The sequence below is a fragment of the Gymnodraco acuticeps genome, unplaced genomic scaffold (genome assembly GCF_902827175.1).
Source record: "Gymnodraco acuticeps unplaced genomic scaffold, fGymAcu1.1, whole genome shotgun sequence".
Classification (NCBI taxonomy): Eukaryota; Metazoa; Chordata; class Actinopteri; order Perciformes; family Bathydraconidae; genus Gymnodraco; species Gymnodraco acuticeps.
In genome coordinates this window covers 4,924,156-4,950,716 of record NW_022990501.1, presented here as the reverse complement: position 1 = coordinate 4,950,716, position 26,561 = coordinate 4,924,156, and the positions used below count along the sequence as shown (strand labels likewise).

The 26,561-nt window shown below is 43.7% G+C and overlaps 1 protein-coding gene across 1 annotated transcript; it reads left to right on the top strand.

Moving 5' to 3' along the window:
- Positions 1 to 5,167: 5,167 nt before the first annotated feature.
- On the top strand, positions 5,168 to 24,861 carry LOC117552912 (putative nuclease HARBI1). Its single transcript, XM_034226594.1, has 4 exons — positions 5,168 to 5,841; positions 22,309 to 22,458; positions 23,203 to 24,077; positions 24,856 to 24,861. Exons 1-4 carry the CDS (start codon positions 5,751 to 5,753, stop codon positions 24,859 to 24,861), a joined length of 1,122 nt encoding a protein of 373 aa, XP_034082485.1. The 5' UTR covers positions 5,168 to 5,750.
- Positions 24,862 to 26,561: the final 1,700 nt, after the last annotated feature.

Sequence of the window (26,561 nt, the reverse complement as noted above, 5' to 3'; positions counted from 1 at the left end):
GGAGACAAGACGAACCGACAAAAGGAGAGCAGGGCTATAAATACACACAACGGTTAATGGGGCACAGGTGAAAACAATCAGGGGCGGGGCTGGTGATGATGAGCACATGAGACACACAAGCTGAACTTGAAACTGGGATATCAGCAAACCCGACCTCCGCTGGACCGGAAAACTCTGCCGCAGGAACGGCAGGGTAAGCCTCGAGGTGTGTAAGTATGTCGCGCATTTTCTCAGCCAGGTGATTTATCTCCATTGACACTGTTGACTGGAAGTTGTGCTGACGGGGATTTAAGTCCTGGACCCCTTGATTTATTGCTGTCAGCTGTCCCTCATGTTGATGAAGGAGTGTTCCTTGCGCCTGCAAGGCCGTCTTTAACGCGGTGGAATCGGCTGAGTCCATCTTGTAAAGTCGGTTCGTTCTGACACAAAGGACTCACAAGAACTCAGATGCACGATTCGGTTGACTTCCAAAAATATCTTTTCAAAAACATAAGATCACTAGGTTCTACTAGGATTCTCACAAGATCTCTAGGTTGAACTAGGTTACTAGGTTCTACTAGGATTCTCACAAGATCTCTAGGTTCTACTAGGTTGCTCAACAGATCACTAATGTTACAGACATGGACTCGACGTGGAGACAAGACGAACCGACAAAAGACAAAAGGAGAGCAGGGCTATAAATACACACAACGGTTAATGGGGCACAGGTGAAAACAATCAGGGGCGTGGCTGGTGATGATGAGCACATGAGACACACAAGCTGGCAGGTGACACACAACGACATGAAGTGTAGACACCTGAAAAGAGAGGGTAGAGTCAATAACAAAATAAAATGCAAGGCCACAATAATAAACACAAAACAATAAACTAAAAGAACTCTAACGCTGAAACCTTACAGTACCCCCCCTCTTACGGACAGCTCCAGACGTCCCTGAAGCCTGAGACTGTTGTCTGTCAAAATCCGATATTAGAGTCTTGTCCACAATGAAGCTGCCTGGGATCCAGCACCTCTCCTCTAATCCATACCCTACCCAGTCGACCAGGAACTGTCTACCTCTGCCCCTCTTCCTTTCGGACAGTATTTTATCCACAGTGTACACTTGACCTCCGTCGACGATCCGGGGAGGTGGAGGGGGCGTGGAGGCAGGGACCAGTCTGCTCTCTTTAACCGGTTTCAGCTTACTGACATGAAACGTGGGGTGGACCTTGATGGACCTTGGGAGACATAAACGGACAGCAACAGGGTTAACCACTTTGGCTATGGGAAAAGGACCAACGAACCGGGGAGCCAGCTTCCTGGAGGCGACATGGAGAGGAAGATCCTTGGTAGATAACCACACTCGTTGTCCGGCCTGGTATTTAGGGGATGGACGTCGTTTCGGGTCGGCCAATCCCTTCATGCGAATGCAACTTCCTCTGCAACATATGGCGAACTACCGCCCAGACCCGACGGCAGCAGCGAACCAGAGCATGGGCTGATGGTACGGTGACCTCCTTCTCGAGCTCCGGAAACAATGGAGGTTGGTATCCATGGACACATTTAAACGGAGAGATACCGGTGGCTGATGTGGGTAACGTGTTGTGCGCATACTCAATCCAAATCAGACTTTTACTCCAGGTGGTAGGCTTCTCGGACACCAGGCATCTCAGACAGGTCTCCAAATCCTGATTCATCCTCTCCGCTTGTCCATTCGACTGTGGGTGGTATCCGGAGGTCAGGCTTACAGTGGCTTGGATTAGGCGACAAAACTCCTTCCAAAAACGTGACACGAATTGTGGGCCTCGGTCTGAAACGACATCACTGGGAAAACCATGGATCCTGAACACATGGGACAACATGGCCTCTGCTGTTTCTTTGGCAGTAGGTAACTTTGACATGGCGATGAAGTGTACCATTTTAGAAAACCGATCAATCACAGTGAGTATTGTGGTATTACCTGCCGATGTTGGCAATCCTGTCACAAAGTCCAACGCAATATGAGACTGTGGGGAATGGGCAGAGGTTGGAGAAGACCTGCCGCAGCTTGACGAGAAGTTTTGTTCTTGGCACACACAGGGCACGCTGCCACATAGCTGGCCACCAGAATCTGTGTTTCACCATGAAGAGGGTCCTCTTATTTCCTGGATGACAGGTAAGTACAGACCAGGGTTTCCGTTAGCCGGTAATTACCGATTTTTAGCTGGTAAAATTTATTAAAACCGGTAAATTCAAAACCTGCCGGTCAAAATGTCTGGTAATAATTAGGGAGGCTCCGATAGATCGGCCGCCGGTCATTATCGGCAGATATTCACTCTTAATAGTTTGATCGGTGCTCTCTATAAAGGCCGATCAGGAGAGCTGGATCTGATCGATATGGACATAAACGCGAGTGAAGTATAACCGGACACGCGAGAGAGATCAGATCAGCTGCTGAGTCAGACCGAGACACACAGCTCTGCATAATCACCTGAAGCCCCGCCCTCTGTTTAGCGAGCTGCATGAGAAACTGACGGGCTGTCAGGAGAGAGAGGGAGGGAGAGGGGAAAAGAGAGGATCCGTTTCTCCCGTGTTATTATTCAAAGTTAATGTAAACTTTTGAATAATGTACGTTATCTACTACAAGTAGTTTGTTTGAATGTAATAATTATGTTGTGGAATCATTTATTGAAAAATGGAGCTGAATTTTTCGATCTGTTACGATTATAAACTGAAGCAATATAAAAATGAGCCCCGTGAACTGAGTTTTAAACTGAAGCATATCTGCTCATAGTCCGGTAATTACCTGCTAACGGAGACTCTGCTCCACAACTCTTATTATTATTATTGAAATATGACCGGTAAGTTTTAAATTTGTCCGGTAAAATAAATTCTGCCCGGATATTTGACCGCCGAGAAAAAATCCTAGCGGAAACCCTGGTACAGACGTATGGGCCCAATGAATCACTTGAGATCGAAGTTGCTCCGGCACAAACAAGCGATTCTGAGGACACCCTCTAGGGACAGGATTCCCGCTGTTTGCTTGTTTGACCTTGACTTCAATGGGCCAAGTCACACTCCCTATCACTCGGTCTGGCCGCAGAATGGGTTCTGGACTCTTGGGGACTGGCTCAGGATCATACATTCTGGAGAGTGCATCAGGCTTTCCGTTCTGTGAACCAGGTCGATATGACAGAGTGATACTAAATCGATTAAAGAATAAAGCCCACCTGGCCTGTCTAGAGTTCAAACGTTTGACCTTCCTGATGTATTGCAGGTTTTTGTGATCCGTCCAGACCAGGAAATCCTGCTCCGCTCCCTCCAACCAGTGCCGCCACTCCTCCAAAGCAATCTTCACAGCCAACAGTTCCCACGTCATAATTCCTCTCAGCAGATGACAGTTTTCGGGAGAGATAGGCACAAGGATGAAGCTTGTTGTCCGCCGCTGACCTCTGGGACAATATAGCCCCAACGCCATCGTTGGAGGTGTCTACCGCTATCACAAACTGTTGGCTGGTATCAGGTACAGTCAGGATGGGAGCTGTTGTGAACCTTTTCTTCAGTTTCTGGAAAGAGTCCTCTGCCTGTGAAGTCCACACAAACTGAACATGGGGAGAGGTAAGGGCATGGAGAGGAGAGGCAATGGCACTGAAATTGTGTATGAAACGTTTGTAAAAGTTAGCAAACCCCAACAATTGCTGAACTTGTTTTCTGGAACTTGACGTTGGCCAATTAGCCACGTCGCTGACCTTTGCTGGGTCCATTTCCATTTTGTTTGGGGAAATCACAAAGCCCAAAAATGACACTGAGTTGACATGAAACTCACATTTTTCGGCTTTTACAACAAAATTGTTCTCAAGGAGTCTCTCAAGAACAAGGTGAACATGGTTAACATGGGTTTTCTCATCAGGAGAAAAGATGAGAATATCATCGAGATACACACAACAGAATATATTCAGAAAATCTCTTAATATATCATTGATGAGTGTTTGGAAAACAGCAGGTGCATTAGAAAGTCCAAAAGGCATAACCAAATATTCGTAATGTCCTGTAGGTGTATTGAACCCTGTTTTCCACTCATCCCCCTCCCTGATGCACAGTAGGTGATATGCATTCCTTAAGTCTAACTTGGTGAACAACTTAGCTCCTTGTAATAGTTCAAATGCAGTAGAGATGAGTGGAAGGGGATATCTGTTCTTTATCGTGATCTGATTTAGTGGACTGTAATCAATACAGGGCCTTAATGAACCGTCCTTTTTCCCCACAAAAAAGAAACCTGCTGCTGCCAGCTTTGAGTGATGATCCGATATACTCTTCCATGGCCTCCCTTTCTGGACCAGAGAGAGAGTACAACCGGCCTTTGGGGATAGTAGAGCCCGAGAGACGGTCTATGGGGCAATCATACGGTCTATGGGGAGGCAAGGAAGTAGCTCGTGTTTTGTTAAACACCTCCTTAATGTCAAGATAACACTCAGGCACTTTGGACAAGTCAGGAAAGTCAGAATGTTTCGAAGAAGTGACACTGTCACTACCTGGCGCCTGTTTAAAGTCCCTAGATCTGTGGCGTCCACTCAAAACTGTATAAGAGGCTAAACATGAACAAGAGCAATCACTCCCCCACCCCTTAACCTTTCCTGTATGCCAATCAACATGAGGGTTATGTTTAACAAGCCAAGGGTAACCCAAAATGAGAGGATGTTGCGCAGAGTTAAATAAATGAAAACTAATCTGCTCACGGTGCTCCTGATCTATGACAATAACTATGGGCTCAGTGCGATGTGTGACTGTACATAAAAGGCGGCCGTCCAAAGCACTAGCCTCTAATGGCTGATCTAGAAGGACAATGTTTAAGTTCAAACTTTTAGCCAACTCCCAGTCTAACAAGCTCTCATCAGCCCCTGAATCAATTAATGCATCCTGAGTCACAGTTGTATCATTAAGTTTCATTTGTACCTGAATCAATTTTCTCGAGGGAGGGTCGAAAGAAGTCACTCGGCTCACCAGCGTCCCTCTTCCTGCTGATGAGCCTGATCTTTTGCCGAACAGGCTGCCAGAACATGGCCCTGCTGGCCGCAGTAGAAGCACCGCCTCTCCCGTAGACGGCGCTGACGCTCCTCCAGGGTGAGTTTGGCTCTTCCGAGCTGCATCTGTTCCTCCGCGGCGGCAGGGGGTGCTGGTCGTTCTGGAGACGAAGTCCGGGTATTTCTCCGCCAAGCGTAGTGCTGCCTCGGTAACTCCCGTCTGAACAGTGGAGTGGATCCTGCATTCTCTCCTTTCTCCCGGCGTCTCTCTGCTAGGCGTTGGTCCACCCGGATAGCCATGGCGATGAGAGAGTCCAAATCTTCAGGCAGCTCTAATGGAGCTAACTGATCCTTTATGGGATCCGCTAACCCATGCAGAAACGCATCAAAAAGAGCCGCTGAGTTCCAACCACTCTCCGCTGCCAGGGTCCGGAATTCGATAGCGTAATCCGCCACTCTCCTCTGCCGTTGTTTGATGTTCACCAGGGCTCTCGCTGACTCTCTTCCGGGTGATGTCTGGTCAAAAATCTTGTTCATAGTATCCATGAATAGCCTTAAAGACTGGCAAACAGGCGAGTCTCGGGGCCATTCTGCTGTTGCCCAGGCTCCCGCTCTACCCGTCAAGTGAGACACTATGAAAGCAACCTTAGCTTGATCTGTGGGAAATGCTGCGGGCTGGTGTTTGAAATGGAGATCGCACTGTACCAGGAATGGACGACAGTTTCCAGAATCCCCGGAGAACTTCTCTGGCGAAGCGAGGCGGAGTGTAGACGATGGCATGGGTACTTGAACTGGGATATCAGCAAACCCGACCTCCGCTGGACCGGAAAACTCTGCCGCAGGAACGGCAGGGTAAGCCTCGAGGTGTGTAAGTATGTCGCGCATTTTCTCAGCCAGGTGATTTATCTCTATTGACACTGTTGACTGGAAGTTGTGCTGACGGGGATTTAAGTCCTGGACCCCTTGATTTATTGCTGTCAGCTGTCCCTCATGTTGATGAAGGAGTGTTCCTTGCGCCTGCAAGGCCGTCTTTAACGCGGTGGAATCGGCTGAGTCCATCTTGTAAAGTCGGTTCGTTCTGACACAAAGGACTCACAAGAACTCAGATGCACGATTCGGTTGACTTCCAAAAATATCTTTTCAAAAACATAAGATCACTAGGTTCTACTAGGATTCTCACAAGATCTCTAGGTTGAACTAGGTTACTACGTTCTACTAGGATTCTCACAAGATCTCTAGGTTCTACTAGGTTGCTCAACAGATCACTAATGTTTACAGACATGGACTCGACGTGGAGACAAGACGAACCGACAAAAGACAAAAGGAGAGCAGGGCTATAAATACACACAACGGTTAATGGGGCACAGGTGAAAACAATCAGGGGCGGGGCTGGTGATGATGAGCACATGAGACACACAAGCTAGCAGGTGACACACAACGACATGAAGTCTAGACACCTGGGGCCTGTACTACGAAGCTGGTTCAACCTATCCTGGATATGTTTTGAGTTATCCGGTTGACTTAATCCAAAACAAAGCAGCTCTCGCTAAACTGTCCTACAACGCTGGCTATCAACTCGTTCGCTCAAGCCAGCCGTGTCCTATCTAGTTAGGTGCGCGTTCACATAAAAGGGGTGGTATCTGGAGCATTCGACCAATCACAAACATGAAGAAGCGTACTGACAGCGCAGCGTCATACTTCCTGAATGAAAAGTCAACTATAATATTAGACATATGAAGAAGTTAAACTTTAAACATCCATGACTTAAACACTTTATCCAGGATCAAAGCCACATAGCTGCACCTGCAAGGTGAATACAGCTGGTAAAAGAACAAGTGTTTGAATGCGTACATTAACAGGTTTATGATATCACTGCCCCGTCCAAGACATGAGTGGATCTGACTTTAATTACATTTGACTCGAGTGTTTCGTCAACTTAATGTGTTGCTTAAAATAATACTTCTGCATACAGTATGTGACACTGTGAAAGTTGCACAGCCAGATACAGCTCGGCTGACTCAGATAAGGAAATATATGATACATTATGATGTGATATGATGTGATATGAATGATAATGGGACACATCGACGTCTGCACTCACAGTGCCGCGGACTGTAGGCTACGTAATGTTACTTTGATCTGGTTACTTATGTTGTGGCAGATATTTAATTAAGCTTTCTTAACATAATAGTATAATGATAGTTATAATAGTCTGATTGCTCTGAACATGGGAGGTGATATTCTATTCATTTTCACGTTCACACAGTCGGTGATTTTGTCCGGCCGTCTTTCCTGCAACCGCAGTTTAAACTGTATTTCCTCCGCACACTGAGCTCTGATTGGTCAGCAGGCGTGGTGCTTTCGCTGAGTTGATCTCTTATCCTGGAACATATCCTGCTTCGGAGCACAGACTAGGTTCCAGGATAAGTCACCATGGAGATCTAGCCCACTACCGGAAATCCCAGAAGTTATCTTGCTAAACGAAAATCCTGCTTCCTAGTATACCCCCCAGGTTAGCCGCACAGCATAAGTTACCATGGAGATCTAGCCTGCTAAAAAGAGAACCAGCTTCGTAGGACCGGAAACCCCGAGTTTTCCCTGAAGTTAGCCGGCAAAGCGAAAATCCTGCTTCGTAGTATACCCCCCTGAAAAGAGAGGGTAGAGTCAATAACAAAATAAAATGCAAGGCCACAATAATAACCACAAAACAATAAACTAAAAGAACTCTAACGCTGAAACCTTACAAGCACCAACTATCAAATATCTCTCCTGATTGTTGGCACTTACTCAGGTGTAACTAAAGTCTGCTTTAAGGGTTGTTTATATTTCACATCATTAATCAGAATCTGCAAAGTAACTAAAATAAATGTAGTGGAGTAAAAATACCAGGTTAACCTCTGAATTGTAGTGGAGTAGAATTACAAAGTAACAATGAGCTGTCATGTGGGTATATATCAAGGCCGTATTCATGGAGTCAACATGGGGGGGGACCAAAAATTCAATACAAATTTGAATACTAATTTCCTGCCATTCTAAAGGAAAATACATAAAAAATCACTAACACATTGGATACTTTAAAACCCCCTGCCCGTGGGGGCAAAACACAACAATAGTCACGAAACTGTGTCTCAGGCATGGGTGTAGGAAGCATCCTCAATGTGGGTGGGACAATTTGACGGGGGGTGTGGGCGGGCGGGGAACCTAACCTCCTCTAGGGGGGTCCGGGGGCATGCTCCCCCGGGAAGATTTGTTTTTAAATGGTGAAGTTAAAAGCATCAATCTGGTGCACTTTGAGAGCAACATTAGGGACTAAATCTATGGATACATCTCAACAACACCCATGTGAAACAGAACTGAACAGATTTACTTTTTCTTTATGCATATTTTACAAATCACTCCCTTTTTAAACTGTAGTATGAGTTGGAATGATTTCATACCTGTTATTCTGTTATTCTCTTATTTTGTATAACTATAATGATCATATAAAGGTGTGCCTTGGAAATACTTGTTTTGCATCAATCTTGATACAGGGTACTTATTATATGTTATAGTTTGGATTCCTAAAGCTTTTAGTCTACTAACCCATCATTCAAGGGTGGTTTTCACTATAAGTAATGGTTTATTTTTTGCACGGACACTATCATTTACATTTTTTTACTATGTTCAATCTGAATTTACTTAAAAAACTTCTATATTGATTCTGACTTTTTCTACATCCAACTCACAGGTTTATCATTGCTTTGAGAAAAAAGATTATTCATTTAACCATTTTTAGAAGTGAAGATAGTCAATTGTTCTGGGAATGTCATTTTCAAACCTGAGACCTGAAAAACAGGCTTGGGGCTTAACTGGTTAAAATGTTTTACCATAATGTCTAATTGTGCATTGTATTACATCGCCCTATTTTATCTAGTTTAGCTTTTCTTGTTTTGTTGTTTGTAATGGCAGAGATTAGGGATGAATAAAGTACAACTATAACCATAATCACATTAAAGAATTGCAATCCATAGAAAGGTCTGTGCCACGCAATTTCAGTAGAAACAGGAACACTTTATTGCCCTTTTGTTTTACAGCCACGACTCGCACTAGCTGCTTGCCGCTCATTCAAAATAAAAAAGATCCCCAACTTCCTCCCAGACACCCGCCCAAAAAGCCCAACCCTCAAGTAAAGGACCCAAAAGCCTTTTTGTGCTTATCGTTGGCACTGATAAAAGACTGGCATATTCCTTCAAGGTCCAGTCTGTCCAGTTACATTATTCAGCCTCGTTTGACTCATGCTTTGACTTTAACGCAAAGCATATTTGCAATAACACAGATTCTAAGAAAAGATGAGAAACTCTATACAATCAAGATCAGATTAAAATATTCTCTCACAGTTTCTTTCTTTTTATCAATCTATTGATAACCAATTAACATTAGTCTAAGAATATTTCAGTCAATACTTAAATCAATAAGCGTCTTCAGAGTTGGGTGGGCTCACTCACATTAATACATCAAAAGTAGAACAAGATTGAAAACACTTCAATCACCATGATTGAACACAGTCAATCATAACAAAAATCATCTCTCTTCAGTGCTTGGCATCTTTTGTCAAAAAGCACAATAATAAACACGTGAAATACAAAATATAATAGCAAAATATATGTTTCAAAAATAAGATCTTTTATCATTTATCACTCAGTTAATCTCATTCATCAAACACAAATTCTAAATCAGTTTACATCTCAAAGATTTACTTCAAGGCAATTACTTATTAAAAACACAATTAGAATTTAGGATTATAAGAAATCCAATTGAGGTATAAAATCAGAATCATGAGAGATCCAGCTAAGGTTCCTAGTTAAGGTATAAATTCACAGTGATGAATCGATCAATCTGTAATCTGTAAAGTTACAGTGTCCTCAATCTTTAACATTACTTTACGTTTACTTCATTACGCTTTATTCAAGAGTAAGGCACTTAGTGATACATATATTTCATTCAAATACATTTGTTCAAAATCTGAAAAGGAAGAATCAGACATTTTATTTGTATAACAACCTGAAAGGAAAAATCAGACATTTGTTCTTTAATTCAGAGTATCAACTGTAATCAATTATCAAAACATCTGTTCTTTATTCAGAATATCAACTGTAATCAATTATCAAAACATCTGTTCTTTATTCAGTGTATCAACTGTAATCAATTATCAAAACATCTGTTTTTTATTCAGAATATCAACTTTAAACAACATCTCAATCGCTGAATGGAGGTACCCATGGGTCAGAAACCGCGATGGAGACCCAGGGATCTGGAAGCTCAGCGTTGTACATCAATATTGTGTCATTTACAGTCGAATGCCCCACTAGCCTTTGTGGGGCCTGGAGGGCGGTCTTGGCAACCCTTCGCACGGCTAATTTAACTACAGTGATCAAACAGATCACTAGGATTAGCACAACCAAGATAAACACTGAAACAGTAACAACAAATTTAACCAACCCCGCTCCCCAGGATCCAAAGGTTCCACTTAATTCCCCAAATGTAAACCCATGAGTTTCATGCAATTATTTTATTCCCCTAGCAGTATCATGAGCCATATCCATAACTTCAGGTGTGGCATCAGAAATGAAAGAACAGGGGGGCACATCACCTTGCATGTGCCCCCCTGGGCAGCTAAGAGGAGATCAAGCGCCATGCGATTCTGTAGTGCTACTGTCCTAACTTCCTGCAATTCTTTGTGTTCAGCTAACATCGTTGTAGTAGATACATTTAGATGGTGTTCTACAACTTTGGACAGTGCCACAATTTCCTGCTGAGTAACATAAATACCGTACCAAGGCAAAAATAGGCTAGCTATCTGTTGTCCTTGTGTAATTGACCTGCTGTTCCTTTGTAGAGAGGGAAGTATCACTGCGATCTCATTAGCCTCTACTTTACGGATTAAAGGGATTAGGTAGGCTAGATAACAGGTGCCATAAAAAACGTCATATGGCACACAGCCGTACGCGCGATCCCCACAAACTAAGTAAACTCTCTGTGGGAGGGGAATTCTGGCTAAGTTTACCCTCACTATGGTATTGCAGTCGCTGTGTCCCACATCTGGAGAGGTGTGAGATCCTACTTCATTCTGGAAACAGATGGACACATTCTTCCATTCATGTACCACAATTGGGGGAACATATACTGAGCAGTCACGTGTAGGGGGCTTGCCTAAGGGTATTGGCTGCGTACAGTCATGTATTTTAACCTCCACGGAGTCCACTGTTCTAGAGCCAAACCAGGGCACAACTGTTACCAAAGCTTCAACCAACAAGGAGGGTGTGTGTGGTTGCATTATACATGGACTTGTAAAGTTAGCCGAACAATTAGTCTGAGCTAGAGCTAACTGGAATCTGTATTCAAAAGCTAGGTTAACGTATTTCTTCATATATATTAGTTTTAAAAACATCAACCGTTTGAAACCGTCAGGCAGGTAATTTTTATTTACTGTATCAACAATGAGAGAGACTAAGCCCTTGTACTGTAAAGGTTGCTCAGAGTCTATGGGGTAGGAAGGAGTGTAACAATCCTCCGCCTCATCGCTAATTCTGGATGCTATGTCATTCCAGCTCACTAAACCGTAATCAGCTTTTGTGAAAGGAATTGGGCTAAACATGGGAGAATGCATGGATTCTGGCATATTTTGGCACAACCAACAGTTGCTAACATTACGTTCATGTGCGTAGTCTAACATTAAACTTACTGCAGAATTAGTTTTAGTTCGTTTAAAAGGAGTGATTAAGGCCTTTTTTGAAGAATCTACATCACCTCCTGATTGTTTAAGTGGAGTAGATGGAACATTTGTTTTGCTATCTGGTCCAGTAAATGTGCATGCAGTGACACCTGGATTGGGAACCTGGTAATCTGGTTTCCTCATTGTACATTTTACCTTATCCCTTATCAGTGTCTTGAACTGTTCTACAGTGCTACACCACAGTTCTGGGGGCATGTCTTCAATGGTGTTGAGAGCCATTCTTACCACTTCTGATGAGACCCCGAACCAATGGTACTGGTTCTTTGGATACATCTCCCACGTTGGGTAAACTAAGGACACAGGAAACACAATAATACAGTTAGATGAGTCACATATGGAAATTGGGCAGTTAAAAGAAATAGTCTCTGACTTATGATCAGGGAGGGAGACAATCCTCCTGATTCTCCCTCCTTTTCTCTCTCTTTGTGTCTCTTGCACCATACTGAATGTCTGTGTGGTGATTGGATACAACCTGTCCTGGTTGCTAGGCACTGATTTGCCCGTTGGTGTTGTTTTGCCCTCAGGGTCTGGGCCCTGAGTGGTCAAGTCGTCTGCGCTCTTAGATAAGAGCACCTTATTTTCTCCCTCAGAGGGGCGAGGTCCCCCGCCACCTGTCGTTGGGATTTTCAGAGCTTCATCTAGCAGGGCGTCCTTGGCCAGGTATAGTAAACCTAGAACGACTAAGATGATGACTGCCTTCACACGCCAGCATCCGGTAGAGGAGAGAGACGACATCTGGAAGCGTGAATCCACTCCGCTCTACCTTGTACTCTCAGGGCTGTTCTGGTCACTATTAATACCTGGAAAGGACCTTTCCACCTGGGAGACAAAGAATCTTTTTCAAGCGATTTGATTAGTACATTATCACCAATCTGAAAAGGTTGGGTGGGCCCCTCTCCAGGCTGAGGGAGCCTGTCAGCCACCTGCCTGTGAAACTTTCTCAACATGTCAGTTAGATATTTGACATAGTTAGTCATGTAATCATCTGTCCACAAAAGAGTGAGTTTGTGGGGTATTACTGGGGGGCTAGACCCTGTGAACATTACCCTTCCCATCAATACTTTGTGTGGGCTAAGCCCTGTCGTCGCATTTGGTGCGCTTCTGATGGAGCACAGAACTAGCGGCAGCGCGTCTACTAGGGCTGTGCATCTTCACTGGTCTCACGATTCGGTTCGATTACGATTATCCTGTCAACGATTCGATTCAATTCGATATCCCGATGCATCCCGATGCATCACGATTCATACCAATGCGTTGCATCCTTAATTTTCTATATTACTGCACATGGCTTATTTTTCATCAATGCATACATGCCGTAAATACATATGAACTCTCTTTTTATTATTTAGAAAGTGCTTCAGAAATCAATAACATAAATGTCTTGACATTCATTTATAAACCAAAATAAATGAATTGTATGTCTAGCCTCCCTATATCTGTGTGTGAAGTTGTTCCATCCTCAAAAACAAAAAAATAATGCTTCTGCAGTCTAGCTGCAGCTTCTAGCAACAGTCTTCTGTTAAAAAAAGGACACTGAATGTCCTGAATGTGGCATCACACACAGCAGACAACAGGAGTATTTACAATAGCATACAAACAAAAATACTGCATGTGGGTGCACACTTACATTCTCTGTCTTACTGTTACATAAATCCCATGAATGTATGAGATTAAGTTAGCTTAATTATATTTCAGTAATTAAGTGAATAATAAAGTTTCTATCGGGTCACAATCAGCCTGTCACTCATTATTTTCAGGGAGGGGGCGGGGTTTGGAGGAATTAATAGAGGACATTCATACTCTGCAATCCAAGACTTAATTAAATCCACCAAAAACCTGACATGATTGTAACGCGATTATTTTTGAAAAACATAAATCCCTGAGCCGCAGCGACACGGAGTGATTCAGAGCGGGTCCTTCTGCTGTTAGTTCTGGACTGGCAACCCAGTCTCACGGCATTTCGTGTTCACCAACACGATTTTTAATCTATTGATTCGTGTTCCCCAACACGATTTGCCCCTTTTTTTCGTGTTGCACAGCACGATTTCTTTTCGTGTTGCACAGCACGATTTTAAAAGCAATGTATTTCTATTGCCTGCAGCACGTCTTTTTCTCCGGTCGGGTCGAGGAAGACCTGAAGCTGTGTGGTTCATAAAAACATGTTCTTACTCAATATCAAGCCACAATTATTGCTTTTATTTTAAATCGTATAATTTCGGACTTTTGTTGCCGTCTGTGAGGAAAATAAATGGGGCTCAGAGCCTCAGAATACTGAAATCTGTATTTTTTAAATATGTTTTTCCTTCTAATTTGTTATTTTTTTCAAAAATAACACACTGTTATTTACTCACCAATAACACACAATTATCCTTGCTTTTATTTATTGTTTTAATTCCATAATCTCGGGCTTTTTTGGCGTCCGTCAGGGACTGAATTTCAAAATAAAATATCCGGAAACAGATGTAGGACTATAAGGGACATTTCGAGCGTCATTGCGATTGTCAACCTTTCTGAGTTTAGGATGGCCGAAGACACTACACTACCCATAATCCCCAGCTATCGTTTAGGACTACAGTCCCCCGTAAGGTTACGCAGAGCGTCAAACAGCTGTGTGAAATGGAACGAAACCACGCCAGACTATCCAAAACTGGAATCGAACGCCCCCCCCAGAACTACACATGCTGGATGCTGGCTATTGTGTTTCGCCAAATGTTCTATGGGACGTCTCTACTGAACGTTTTCGTTTTTCCCACAATTAGAAGTTGCCAGTATTAAACACATTGGCGTTATCAAATGTAAAACTATTATATATTATTTATTATAATTAATAAATGGGTGAAAATCGCTATATATACCCACATGACAGCTCATTGTTACTTTGTAATTCTACTCCACTACAATTCAGAGGTTAACCTGGTATTTTTACTCCACTGCATTTATTTGAGTTACTTTGCAGATTCTGATTAATTATGTGAAATATAAACAACCCTTAAATCAGACTTTAGTTACACCTGAGTAAAATTCAGGGAAGGTGATTGTCAAGTGCCAACAATCAGGAGAGATATTTGATAGTTGGTGCTTGAGCAGACTAAACATGTATCTGCAATTGACATGAATGGAAACGAGTAATAAAGTATATTCATTACTCGTTATTCTCTACTAATAGTTCATTAAAGACTGTATATTATGGCTATTTTGCACATCCCTTTCAAGATTTTCAAAGGTTTATTGACATATCATATACACAACTACGGTGTAGTTATGCAATGAATGAAACACTTGGGTCACAGGTTCCTCAACAGTGCATTACAAGACACCTATCAATATGTGTGTACCTCCACCATTAAACTGTCATATTCTGCACATTTCTTATTCTATCTACATACATACGAGTATAATTCATATGTATAATATCAGTTAAAATAAGTGCTTCAACATAGTTAACATTGCAGGAAAGCAATATATTAGACGTTAAGTACTTTGTCAGGCTTAATATTTATCTGTAGATAGATACCCCCAACGTTTTTTTCTTATTTAAAAGAAGACCTTAATCTGTTATTTAATGTTTAAATAAAGGTTAATTCGTTTTTCTGTTTTGCACCTCCTCCTATTAATATCTTTGTACATCCTGCACTAAACTGTTTTATTGTAGAGATCACTTATAGTATCTTCTTGCTTTTTTATATTCTATATTTCTATATTTATACTTTCCCCCTATGAAAGTATGTACTCTTAATATTTTTTTAATCAAACACAATAATTCAATAACGTGCTTTAACCACACAAGGTACACAAATGTGTACAAATGTTTTCCGGATTTCATATCATATAAACACCAAATCCCAGCATGCATTGCGGCTAAAACATCCAATAAACGAGCTTAAAACCATAGCTGAGGATCTTGGGTAATGCCTATGTCCGGTTATTTTTATTTTTGAAATTCAGTCCCTGACGGAGGCCAAAAAAGCCCGAGATTATGGAATTAAACCAATAAATAAAATCAAGGATAATTGTGTATTATTGGTGAGTAAATAACAGTGTGTTATTTTGAAAAGAATAACAAATTAGAAGGAAAAACATATAAAAAAATACATATTTCAGTATTCTGAGGCTCTGAGCCCCATTTCTTTTCCTCACAGACGGCAACAAAAGTCCGAAATTATACGATTTAAAATAAAAGCAATAATTGTGGCTTGATATTGAGTAAGAACATGTTTTTATGAACCACACAGCTTCAGGTCTTCCTCGACCCGACCGGAGAAAAAGACGTGCTGCAAGCAGTAGAAATACATAATAAAATCGTGCTGTGCAACACGAAAAAAAATCGTGCTGTGCAACACGAAAAAAAGGGGCAAATCGTGTTGGGGAACACGAATCAATAGATTAAAAATCGTGTTGGTGAACACGAAATGCCGTGAGACTGGGTTGGGACTGGTGGTGTTGTGTTGGTGGATAAAGCAGACTGCTCCGTGTTTGGTGTTGCTGTGCCGATGTGCCGCTGTCACGTCTGTTCCCTGATCTCTGTGTCACCGACCGATTTGATATTAAAGTGACAGAAAAAAAAATGTTATAGTAAAGCCGCGGCCGGAAAATCAGGAAGCAACGTTACTACGCTATAACCGATTATCTTCCGTCACTGCATCGAGACCGAATCGTCCACGTCCGCATCGCAATGCATCGTAGAAACGATTATTTTCAACACCCCTAGCGTCTACCCATTTTAGTCCTGTGGTCAACATTGTTTTAGTGAGTTTCTCCTTTATAGTCAAGTTCATTCTCTCAACCTGGCCTGAGCTCTGTGGATGATAGGGAACATGCAATTGCCATTTGAACCCTAACACTGTAGCTAGACTCTGGGTTATCTTAGAAATGAATGCTGGACCTCTGTCACTGTTAATCCCTGTTGGAACACCAAATCCAGGGATAACATCTTTGAGAAGACACTTTACAACTGTTCTAGCGTCTTCTTTTCTGGTAGGGTAGGCCTCTACCCATTTGGAGAACTGGCACACTATTACCAAAAGATATTTGAATGTGCGAAAAGTCAATTTGCATATTTACAAAGGGCCCCGAGGGGGGCGGTAAGTGTTCATGCTGAACTGGACCATTTCTTCTTCTTGTCTGCTGGCATATCATGCATCTATCTACAAGGGTCTGTGTAGCTAGTGTGATGCCTGGAGCAAACCATTGTGACTTTATAATCCCATTCATCCCTCCTTTTCCTACATGTGATTTGCCATGTGCAACATGTGCCAAAACATGGAGGAACGAACAGGGACAAACCATCCGGCCGTCTGGGTGGAGCCACAAGCTGGACTCAGCGTCAAGTGTACAACCTCGTCTTAGCCATAAATCTTTCTCTCTAACATCAGCGCGGGCTTGCATGTCCGCGACATCATTAAAGGAAGGCAAACAAATGGTTTCTGCGGGTTGTGTCGAGGGGCATTGGAGCACCATAGAAGAGCAGGAAACTGCTGCTTGTTTAGCCGCGGTGTCGGCTAACGCATTTCCACGCGAAATAGGATCATCAGAATTTGTGTGAGCAGCACATTTAACTACTGCTAGCTGTGCAGGGAGCAGGATAGCGTCTAATAGCTCAGCTACTAACGCATGATGTTGAATAGGCTTACCAGCCGATGTTAAGAAACCGCATTTTCCACAAGACACCAAAATCATGGCACAAACCAAATGCATACCTGGAGTCTGTGAAAATGGTTGCAACTCTACCTTCAGCCAAAATACACGCCCTAAGCAGAGCATACAACTCTGCAGCCTGAGCTGACGTGCCATTTGGCAAGGCCCGGCTTTCTAAAACTTCCCAGTCATTCACAACAGCATAGCCTGCTAAGTGTACTGTGTCAGACGGCCTGCTCGCCGACCCGTCTGTGTATAGAATCATATCTGAATTAGGGATAGGGGTTTGCAACATATCAGCTCTGGGGGAAGAAGACATGTCAATCGTTGTGACGCAGTCATGTGTTATTTCAAAATCTGGAATTAGCACCAGCATAGCTGGGTTTAGGGGGGGGGAACGTTTAAGAGTGATGTGTGGACTTGAAAGAATTACCGCTTCATAACCAGATCGCCTTGCTGCCGTCATATGCTGAGTAGCAGAGGTGTTCAGAATATGCAAAACTGCATGTGGGACATGTACTACACAGTCACTGGCCAGTACAATGGGAGAGGATTGTTTTACAACTATCGCAACTGCGGCTACAGCCCGCAGGCATGAAGGCATACCAAGTACCACAGGGGAGAGTCGAGATGAGTAGTACCCAACAGGCCGGAAATTAGAGCCATGCTTCTGCACCAAGATGCCCGTTGCAAAGACCCCCTTCTCATGGACGTGCAGGTGAAACGGCTGATGGTAGTCAGGTAGACCTAGGACCGGAGCCGATGTGAGGGCTCGCTTTAAGTCCTGAAAGGCAGTGTGCATGTCCTCAGACCACTGAACAATGTTAGGGGCAGCCTGTAGAGTGGCAGCACGCAGGACAGAATCCATCGCAGCATACTCAAAAATCCAGTGTCTGCAATGATTTGCCATGCCCAAGAAGGAAAGCATGTCCTTCTTTGTGCGAGGTGGTGGTACTTTGTTCAACAGACAAATCCTTGCTGGCGAGAGGAGACGGTGTCCATCCCTCAGAATGTGACCCAAATACGTGACCTCAGTCTGGCAGTATTGCAACTTGGCCAGGGATGCTCTGTGTCCGCATTCAGAAAGTCTTTTCATGAGCAGAATGGAGTCGATGCGACAGGCGTCTTTATTGGGAGAAGCTAACAACAGGTCATCTGCGTACTGAAGCAAGGTACTACCTCCTGTCAGGACCAAAGTGTCCAGATCTCTCTTAACAGCTGCTGCATACACCGTAGGAGATTCAACAAACCCCTGTGGGAGGCGCGTGTATGTGATTTGTTTACCTTTAAAAGTAAATGCAAACAGATACTGGCTGTCTGGATGCAGAGGAACAGAGAAAAACGCTGAATACAAATCAATCCCTATGTAGTACTTAGAGTCTGGGGGCAGAGAAGCAAGGATATAATTAGTGTCCGGCACAATTGGAGCTGTCGGAATGACAATAGCGTTAATAGCTTGCAAATCTTGGACAAAGCGCCACTCATCAGGGCGATTGTGTTTAGGTATGGGTAGAATTGGAGTATTACACGGGCTGGTTGTGTAGATCAATACGCCCTGATCGAGCAAAGATTGGATGACTCCTTCAATTCCCAAACTGGCTCTATGGGGTAAATTGTACTGTCTGATAGCTGGCAATCTGGCGTTGGCTTTAAGTGTTACCCGATGTGGAGGGGCTGATCTGACAAACCCAACATGGTTTTTGTGTTTGGCCCATAATGTAGCCGGGACTTCTGAAAAATCTGAGGGGGGGCCATACTCTGTGGGGGGGGTTTGGTTGTAAGTGGAGGAATGTGCTTTGAGGGAGAGCTATTGGCTCAGCGAGATGCAGCAAAAAATGCTCCTCTCCAAAGTTAATTACTTTAGGTGTGTGTGTGTGTGGGGGGGGGGGGGGGAACTTTTGCAGCTTCCAGCCAAGCCTGGCAGCGGGCTGCCATAGCCCCCACCTCCTTTGGGTTACTCCCTGGGGTAACAGCCAGCATGACGTGAGGTATCGTTTTTTCAACATGGAGGACCTGCTGGGGTGTTGTGAGTCTGATGGGTAAAGCACAGCCGTGTGGTCCCAGAAACAGGAACTGCTCGCATTTCAACAAATCTGAACTCTTGCAAAAACCCCTTACTGATCGCGCATAGTCATCTGACGGGTTAAAAGCAGCTGTGCAGTGACAATTCAACACAGGTCGCATAAGAGACATTAAAGACGCACACACCGGAGAAATTTTAGCAATTTTCTGAATCCCTGTTGTAGAGAAAACAGAAATCATGTTGAAATCTGGAAATGACCAACAATAAAGGTTGTCTCGCGATGATTGAATTAATTGGACTGCCTGATAGACTTTACTGTCAGGAATTGTCAAAAACAATCCATCTGAAGTGCAATGTATTGTTGCCTGTAACTTACATAGTAAGTCCCTGCCCATTAGATTGATCGGGCTTCCATCTGAAATAATGAAAGAGTGTTGCACGTTTGATCCATTAATTGAAACATTAGTGCTCTCTGAAATGGGTTCGGACATAGAAATTCCAGCAACTCCCATTGTTGTAACAAACTTATTGGTTGCTTCACACACTTTCTCCTTAGTACGCACGGCAGACAATGTGGCACCGCTGTCAATCAAAATATCTACAGCCGTACCACTAAAATCAACGGGCATAATCGGATCTTCACGCGGGTTATTGGAAAGGCGAATTGTTGCTGCTTGAATGGGGAAATGCTGTGAATCTGATCCTATTTCTTCCTGGCACCCCTATCTTCTATTAGATCCACTTTGTTGACCGTTTTGCTCCTGGATCTGTCTGTCATACCGTGGGGGCTGCATTAATGCCGGATGTCTGGGCTGCTGGGGAAGGGGGGGCTGAGGAAGGGCGGGCTGAGAAAAGGAGGGCTGGGGCTGTGTGTGCTGCTGGACCCCCCACCGCTTATCACACTGTCCTGCCCAGTGGTCCGTTGCTCCGCAAACATGACACGGCATCAACTTTTTTGAATTTTTATTCTGCTGCTGTCTGCTCTTATTTTGATAATCCTGTGATCTTCCCTGATTTTGATAATGCTGTGTGTGGTTTTGTCCCTGAAACTGTTGTGTGTTTTCTGCAGTCTGATAAGCCTGCGTATTTTGAGGCACTTGTTGCAGCAGCTGTGCAATTCTGGGGGTAAGAAATATCTGGCTCCTATGCAGGGCCCGCATTGTGGCGATCGTCAGTTTCCAGGTTTTAACTTGCCATTCAGGAGTCGCCATCATGTAGGCTTGAGCTGTCTCTGGGATTAAATTATGTAACAAGGTCTGTATGGCAAACAAATCATTACCCTCTCTTTTAATGCCCGCATTATTATCCCACGCTGGATAAATTCTGGGACATTTTCTGTTGGGTTTTGTACACAAGCCGTCACTTGGGAAACATCTGTGTGAGTCTTAGCGCATGCTCTGATAGGCCGTACACTCAGGAAATGTAAACTCGTCTCTGCACGTGGGCCAATCTGCTTTGTATGTTAAGATTATCAGCTGTTTAACATCATGAACCAAACAGTTATAAACTGAGCAGACATTAGTCAACCATGACAGATACTCATCTGGACTTTTAGTGGGACTGGGAGCGTGGTTAGTGACATCAATGACCTCAGCGGGTGTCCAGGGCTTAAAAACTGGAACCTCTCCTATCAGAATTTTCGGGGCGGTCACAATTTCAGCAGAATTATTATTCTGAGATGTTTGCATTCTCGTGATAATTGTACGCTGGACATTTTTTGGAAAACTGCTGCCGTAGGGTGATCCTGGGTAATCGTGTAAACGGAGTGGCGGAATACGAGGAGGGGAGTTTCGCAACGGGCTGTCGTCTGAAAAATCCCCTTCACCCTCCGCTGCACTCTGCTCCTCTTGTCCTGAATCTAATTCTCTATATTGTCCTGTCTGATATCTCAACCCATTTTCATTCATGATAGTTGCAGCTGTCATTAACAGATCATCATCGGAGTTTCTCACAACGGGATTTGAGAGTTCTGTCGCGGGGATGTCCCCCCCCCCAATGTATATGGTGAATACGGCCTTGGTATATATATTAATGCTACCCATTATGGATACAAGAGATTTTCACCCATTTAGTAATTACATATTTTAAATGTGTACACACCAATGTGTTTCTTATCGCCTAAACCTCCAGGGGCCTGTACTACGAAGCTGGTTCAACCTAACCAGGATATGTTTGAGTTAGCCGGTTGGCCTAATCCAAAACATACGCGCTCTCGCTAAACGGACTACGACGCGGGTTATCAAGTGGATCGCTCAAGCCAGCCGTGTCCTATCTAGTTAGGTGCGCGTTCACATGAAAGGGGTGGTATTTGGAGCATTCGACCAATCACAAACATGGAGAAGCATACTGACAGCGCAGCGTCATACTTCCTGAATGAAAAGTCAACTATAATATAATATATATACATATGAAGAAGTTACACTTTAAACATCCATGACTTAAACACTTTATCCAGGATAAAAGCCACATAGCTGCACCTGCAAGGTGAATACAGCTGGCAAAAGAACAAGTGTTTGAATGCATACATTAACAGGTTTATGATATCACTGCCCCGTCTAAAACACGAGTGGATCTGACTTTAATTACATTTTTCTCGAGTGTTTCGTCAACTTAATGTGTTGCTTAAAATAATACTTCTGCATACAGTATGTGACACTGTGAGTGTTGCACGGCCAGATACGGCTCAGCTGACTCAGATAAGAAAATATATGATACATTATGAAGTGATATGCCGCGGACTGTACTTAGGCCCAATCCCAAACCACTCCCTCGACCCTCCCCCTCCGTGACGGAGTGAACTCCGTCTGTAGGCATACTCACAGCTGAATGAAGTTCCCTCCATTAAGGGTTAAGCGTATAAATACAGCGGCAAGCTTTGGGACGGCCTCCCCTCTCTCCGTAGGAAACGGAAACGGACGTCATGGTGTCCAACCCACATCTGTCGGCTGCATTGACCTGCGTTGCTATCCGTCGCCTGTTAGCGGGTGCAATGGCAAGATCCAACAGAAGGCGCAGAAGGTTGAGGCGCATTTTAGCGATGTGCCAGTGGCAGGTAAACATTTCAATATTGCTACTGCAACAATTATCTTCACTTTATTTCTTATATAGTAGCCTATGAACTTTGTATGTGTAATACAAATAGATATTTAGATATATTGTGATATACATTCATTTAGTCTTTCCTTATAAGCTATACGTGTATATCTGTATAGTGTCTGTAGAATTCCAACACAGATAAATGTTGTCAGTAGTTTATAGAATAAAAAAGGAAAGGTTAATTTGACTTGGTCTCAGAAGAATTGTGTGTGTGTGTGTGTGTGTGTGTGTGTGTGTGTGTGTGTGTGTGTGTGGGTGTGTGTGTGTGTGTGTGTGTGTGTGTGTGTGTGTGTGTGTGTGTGTGGTGTGTGTGTGTGTGTGTGTGTGTGTGTGTGTGTGTGTGTGTGTGTGTGTGTGTGTGTGTGTGTGTGTGTGTGTGTGTGTGTGTGTGTGTGTGTGTGTGTGTGTGTGTGTGTGTGTGTGTGTGTGTGTGTGTGTGTGTGTGTGTGTGTGTGTGTGTGTGTGTGTGTGTGTGTGTGTGTGTGTGTGTGTGTGTGTGTGTGTGTGTGTGTGTGTGTGTGTGTGTGTTTTTACAGGGGGGCCAAAGGTCTTTACATGCAGCTCAATGCTACTGCCCCAATTCTCGCCGTGTATGCCAACCCTGAAGCCTGTCTAAAGAAGGACTTTAGAGTTAAGCGATCTAGTGTGGTGTATTTAGTGCAGATGCTTTCCTCCCCAAAGGACCACGGATGGGGACAAGACATCGAGGTGCTTGTTCTCCTCTACAGCTTGGCCCATGGACTATCGCTCTCTGTGGTGGGTTCAGCATTCGGGATTCCCAAATCGACGGTCCACAGGATCATCAAACACGTCACCGAGAAGATAAAGGCCAACCTGAAGACCCTCATTTCCCTGCCAACCGCAGATGAGCTGCCAGAGATTGCAGATGGCTTCTGTCAGCTTGCAAAGAGTCCTGCATTTCACCGTGCTGCTGGTGCGATTGATGGATGCCATATTCGCATCAAACCTCCAGGAAACGAGTACCACAAGGAGTACATCAATTACAAGCTGTTTCCTTCCATCCAGATGCAGGCCATCTGTGACTCAACTGGGAGATTCCTGGATGTCTTCATCGGCTATCCAGGCTCCGTTCATGATGCCAGAGTACTGCGAAACAGCCCCATCTTCTGCCAGGCACTGTTTCCCCCAGCTGGTTGGTTCCTCCTTGGGGACGGTGGTTATCCCTGCCTGGAAAAACCAGTGGGATTACTCACACCCTACAAGGTCCCTCGCGGCCAGGTGCAGGCCAGATTCAACAGGCATCATGCCAGGGCTCGGTCTGTGGTGGAAAGAGCATTTGGAAGGATGAAGGCTCGCTGGAGGGACACCCTTTTCAAAGCGCTGGAGGTCAGTCCAAGCTTTGCCCCTGACATCATTGCATGTTGTGCATTTCTGCACAATCTGTGCATAGACATGAACGATGTCCTTGACGATGCTGAAGCCTTCCCCCCTGAAGATGGGGACCAGAGTCCTCCCCCTGCCGCAGCATGTGGACAGGAAAGTCCTGGACACCACCTAAGGAACAGGATTGCTGCACAACTCTCTGCTCCTGTCCAAATGGCACCACACCTGAGAGCACGATTACATCTAATGAACTTTGTTTTTTTGTGGTTTTTTTTGGCAAAACGTGGTTGTCTGTTAACTTGTGTTTTTGAAATTATGTGCACACATACCTGATTTAATTTTGTTTGTTTTAGTGAGCTCCACTTCTCACTTTAGAGAAAAGAGGTGAAATAAAATAAACCTGTGCACCGTTGATTTCAAACTTGGTTTTCCTCAATTGTCTTTCTGCATAATCCCAAATTGGAGACAAATGTCCTTACCTCTTGGATCATTCAATCACGAGCACAGAGCAAAGGTTCAGAAAATAAACACAGGTCTTCTAATACAATCACTTTTGTTTTTGAGTGTTTGACATGAGCAATTAAGACCGTAAATGTCATGTATATTTTAATGCCTTATACCTATGAAGCGCACAGACATATCTTTATTTAAAATGATGATATTCAGGGTTAATCTTCAGACTTTGGAAAAAACACTTTAGTTCCGTGCACAACATTACTTTGTGCAAAACCTTTCCTTCTACATTATGAAACCCACACAGAACAATGTAGCCATCTAACAATCAAGCAAACGCAATGTCACCTTCATCACCCGTCTACCTGTATTTACTATATCCTATACACTATTGAAGACATGAAGGACAGTACGTTAAATTAGGTTTATTGTCTTCCAAATAATAATACAAGCGAACAAAACAAGTCTTTTAAGTAACATCAATAATCAACATAGAAATGGCCAATGGTGGGGGGGAAAAAATAAATCACATTTTGACAACCATTTTTTCGAACAGGGTTAGAAATGTCTCTGAGTGCTGCATTATTTCTCTGTGGCGTTCGTCCTCTTTTTCTGCCTCGCGTTCTAGGCACTCCAGCACTCCCATAGCACCTTTTCTTTTTTGGGGGGGGGGCTGCTGGGTGGTTCCAGCCTCAGACAGTGATGAGGGTGGTGAGGTGTCTGGATCATCAGCCACATTTGGGGGGGGGGAAGGAAGAGGAGCAGGAAGCAGCCTCCGGATCAAAGAGGATTGTGGGGTTTGCCAAGGCTGAGGCAACAAGGACAGGAGGACTAATTGAAGGCCTTGCACCTATGGCCTCATCCATGGCCATGAAGAAGGGCCATATTGCAGGGGTTTCTTCCCCCTGATCAGTCCCTGTTCCAGTCCTTGGCCTTTTAAGTTCCTATTGCAAACAAATGCATGTTAGAAATCTTTGTTCAGCTTTTTCAAAAACAAACATGTTTTACAATAACAATACACCATTTACCTTGTATTTCTTTTTTAGGTTCTCCCATTTCTTGGAGGCCTGTTTGTGAGACACATGTTGCCCAAGGTCCAGTTCCTTAATGATTGACCTGTTATCATAGAATATTTAAACAATATATATTGGTGTTAAGGCAATGACCCACAGTGCACATTCATTACTTTCATTGCACAAAATATGAATTGAGTGCATAACTCACTCCCATGCTTCTTTGGCAGCATTGCGTTTTTTGCAGAACAGGTCATCCTTTTCCATTCTTAAAGCAATAAGTGCCTTGGTTTTTACCACAGTCCCTGAAATTACAAATCACACTTAAGTTTAAACCGATTTCGTAAGTGAATGGATACATGAATTGACACATGTGTTGTTAGTTTGATTCCGATTTAGATTTGTACATCTTCAAAATAAAAATCTAATGTAATCTTGGCAAATCAAATTAACACGTGTAGATTAATAAATACATGTTCACAAAGGCATGTTTTAGTTAAGGCAACGTATTATTTATCGTTTAAAAAAAGAACCACATGGAACTCACATTTGTATGACGTTGTTTCCTCCATGCCCGAAAAACGGTTGCACACCTGTGGAGTGAGATTATCAAGCCTGCATCCATGGAAACTCGCTGTCGGAGGCTTTTATAACCCACTACGCCTCCGCCCTGATTGCTTTGGACCAGCCCTCAATATGGCGGACCCTTCGCGTGAACGCGCAAACGGAGGGGTAGGGTGTAGGGGGCGGTTTGGGAATGGGCCTTAATGTTACTCTGATCCGGTTACTTATGTTGTGGCAGATATTTAAGTAAGCTTTCTTAACGCTAATGTTATAATAGTCAGATTGCTCTGAAGATGGGAGGTGATATTATATTAATGTTCACGTTCACACAGTCGGTGATTTTTGCCGGCCGTCTTTCCTGCGACGGCAGCTTTTCTGTATTTCCTCCGCACACTGAGCTCTGATTGGTCAGCAGGCGTGGTGCTTTCGCTGAGTAGATTTTAAAAACGTTTTATATAATAAAAGCTCACTGCTGGACGTTGTAGAAATGCGTGTGTGCACCACGACAAAGGAGCCTCATTCACTTTACATTGGGGTTGTTTGCGTGGTGCAGACACGTAAATGTAGCAAAGTTCGTGACTCCACCACGCAATGCAGTGTTAAGGAGTCGTGGTGGAGTCACGCATTCTGGTGAGATCAGGTTGCTCAGAGAGGTGACCAAGAACCTGATGGTCACTCTGATAGA

What these genes read in the sequence shown, in the direction of transcription:
- LOC117552912 (XM_034226594.1), top strand. Translation starts at nt 5,751, where the DNA reads ATGGCATGGGTACTTGAACTGGGATATCAGCAAACCCGACCTCCGCTG. An exon ending in ACGGCAGGGTAAGCCTCGAG is followed by an intron (nt 5,842 to 22,308) that starts GTGTGTAAGTAT and finishes CTCTCTCCGTAG; the next exon opens with GAAACGGAAACGGACGTCAT. An exon ending in TAGCGATGTGCCAGTGGCAG is followed by an intron (nt 22,459 to 23,202) that starts GTAAACATTTCA and finishes GATGGGGACAAG; the next exon opens with ACATCGAGGTGCTTGTTCTC.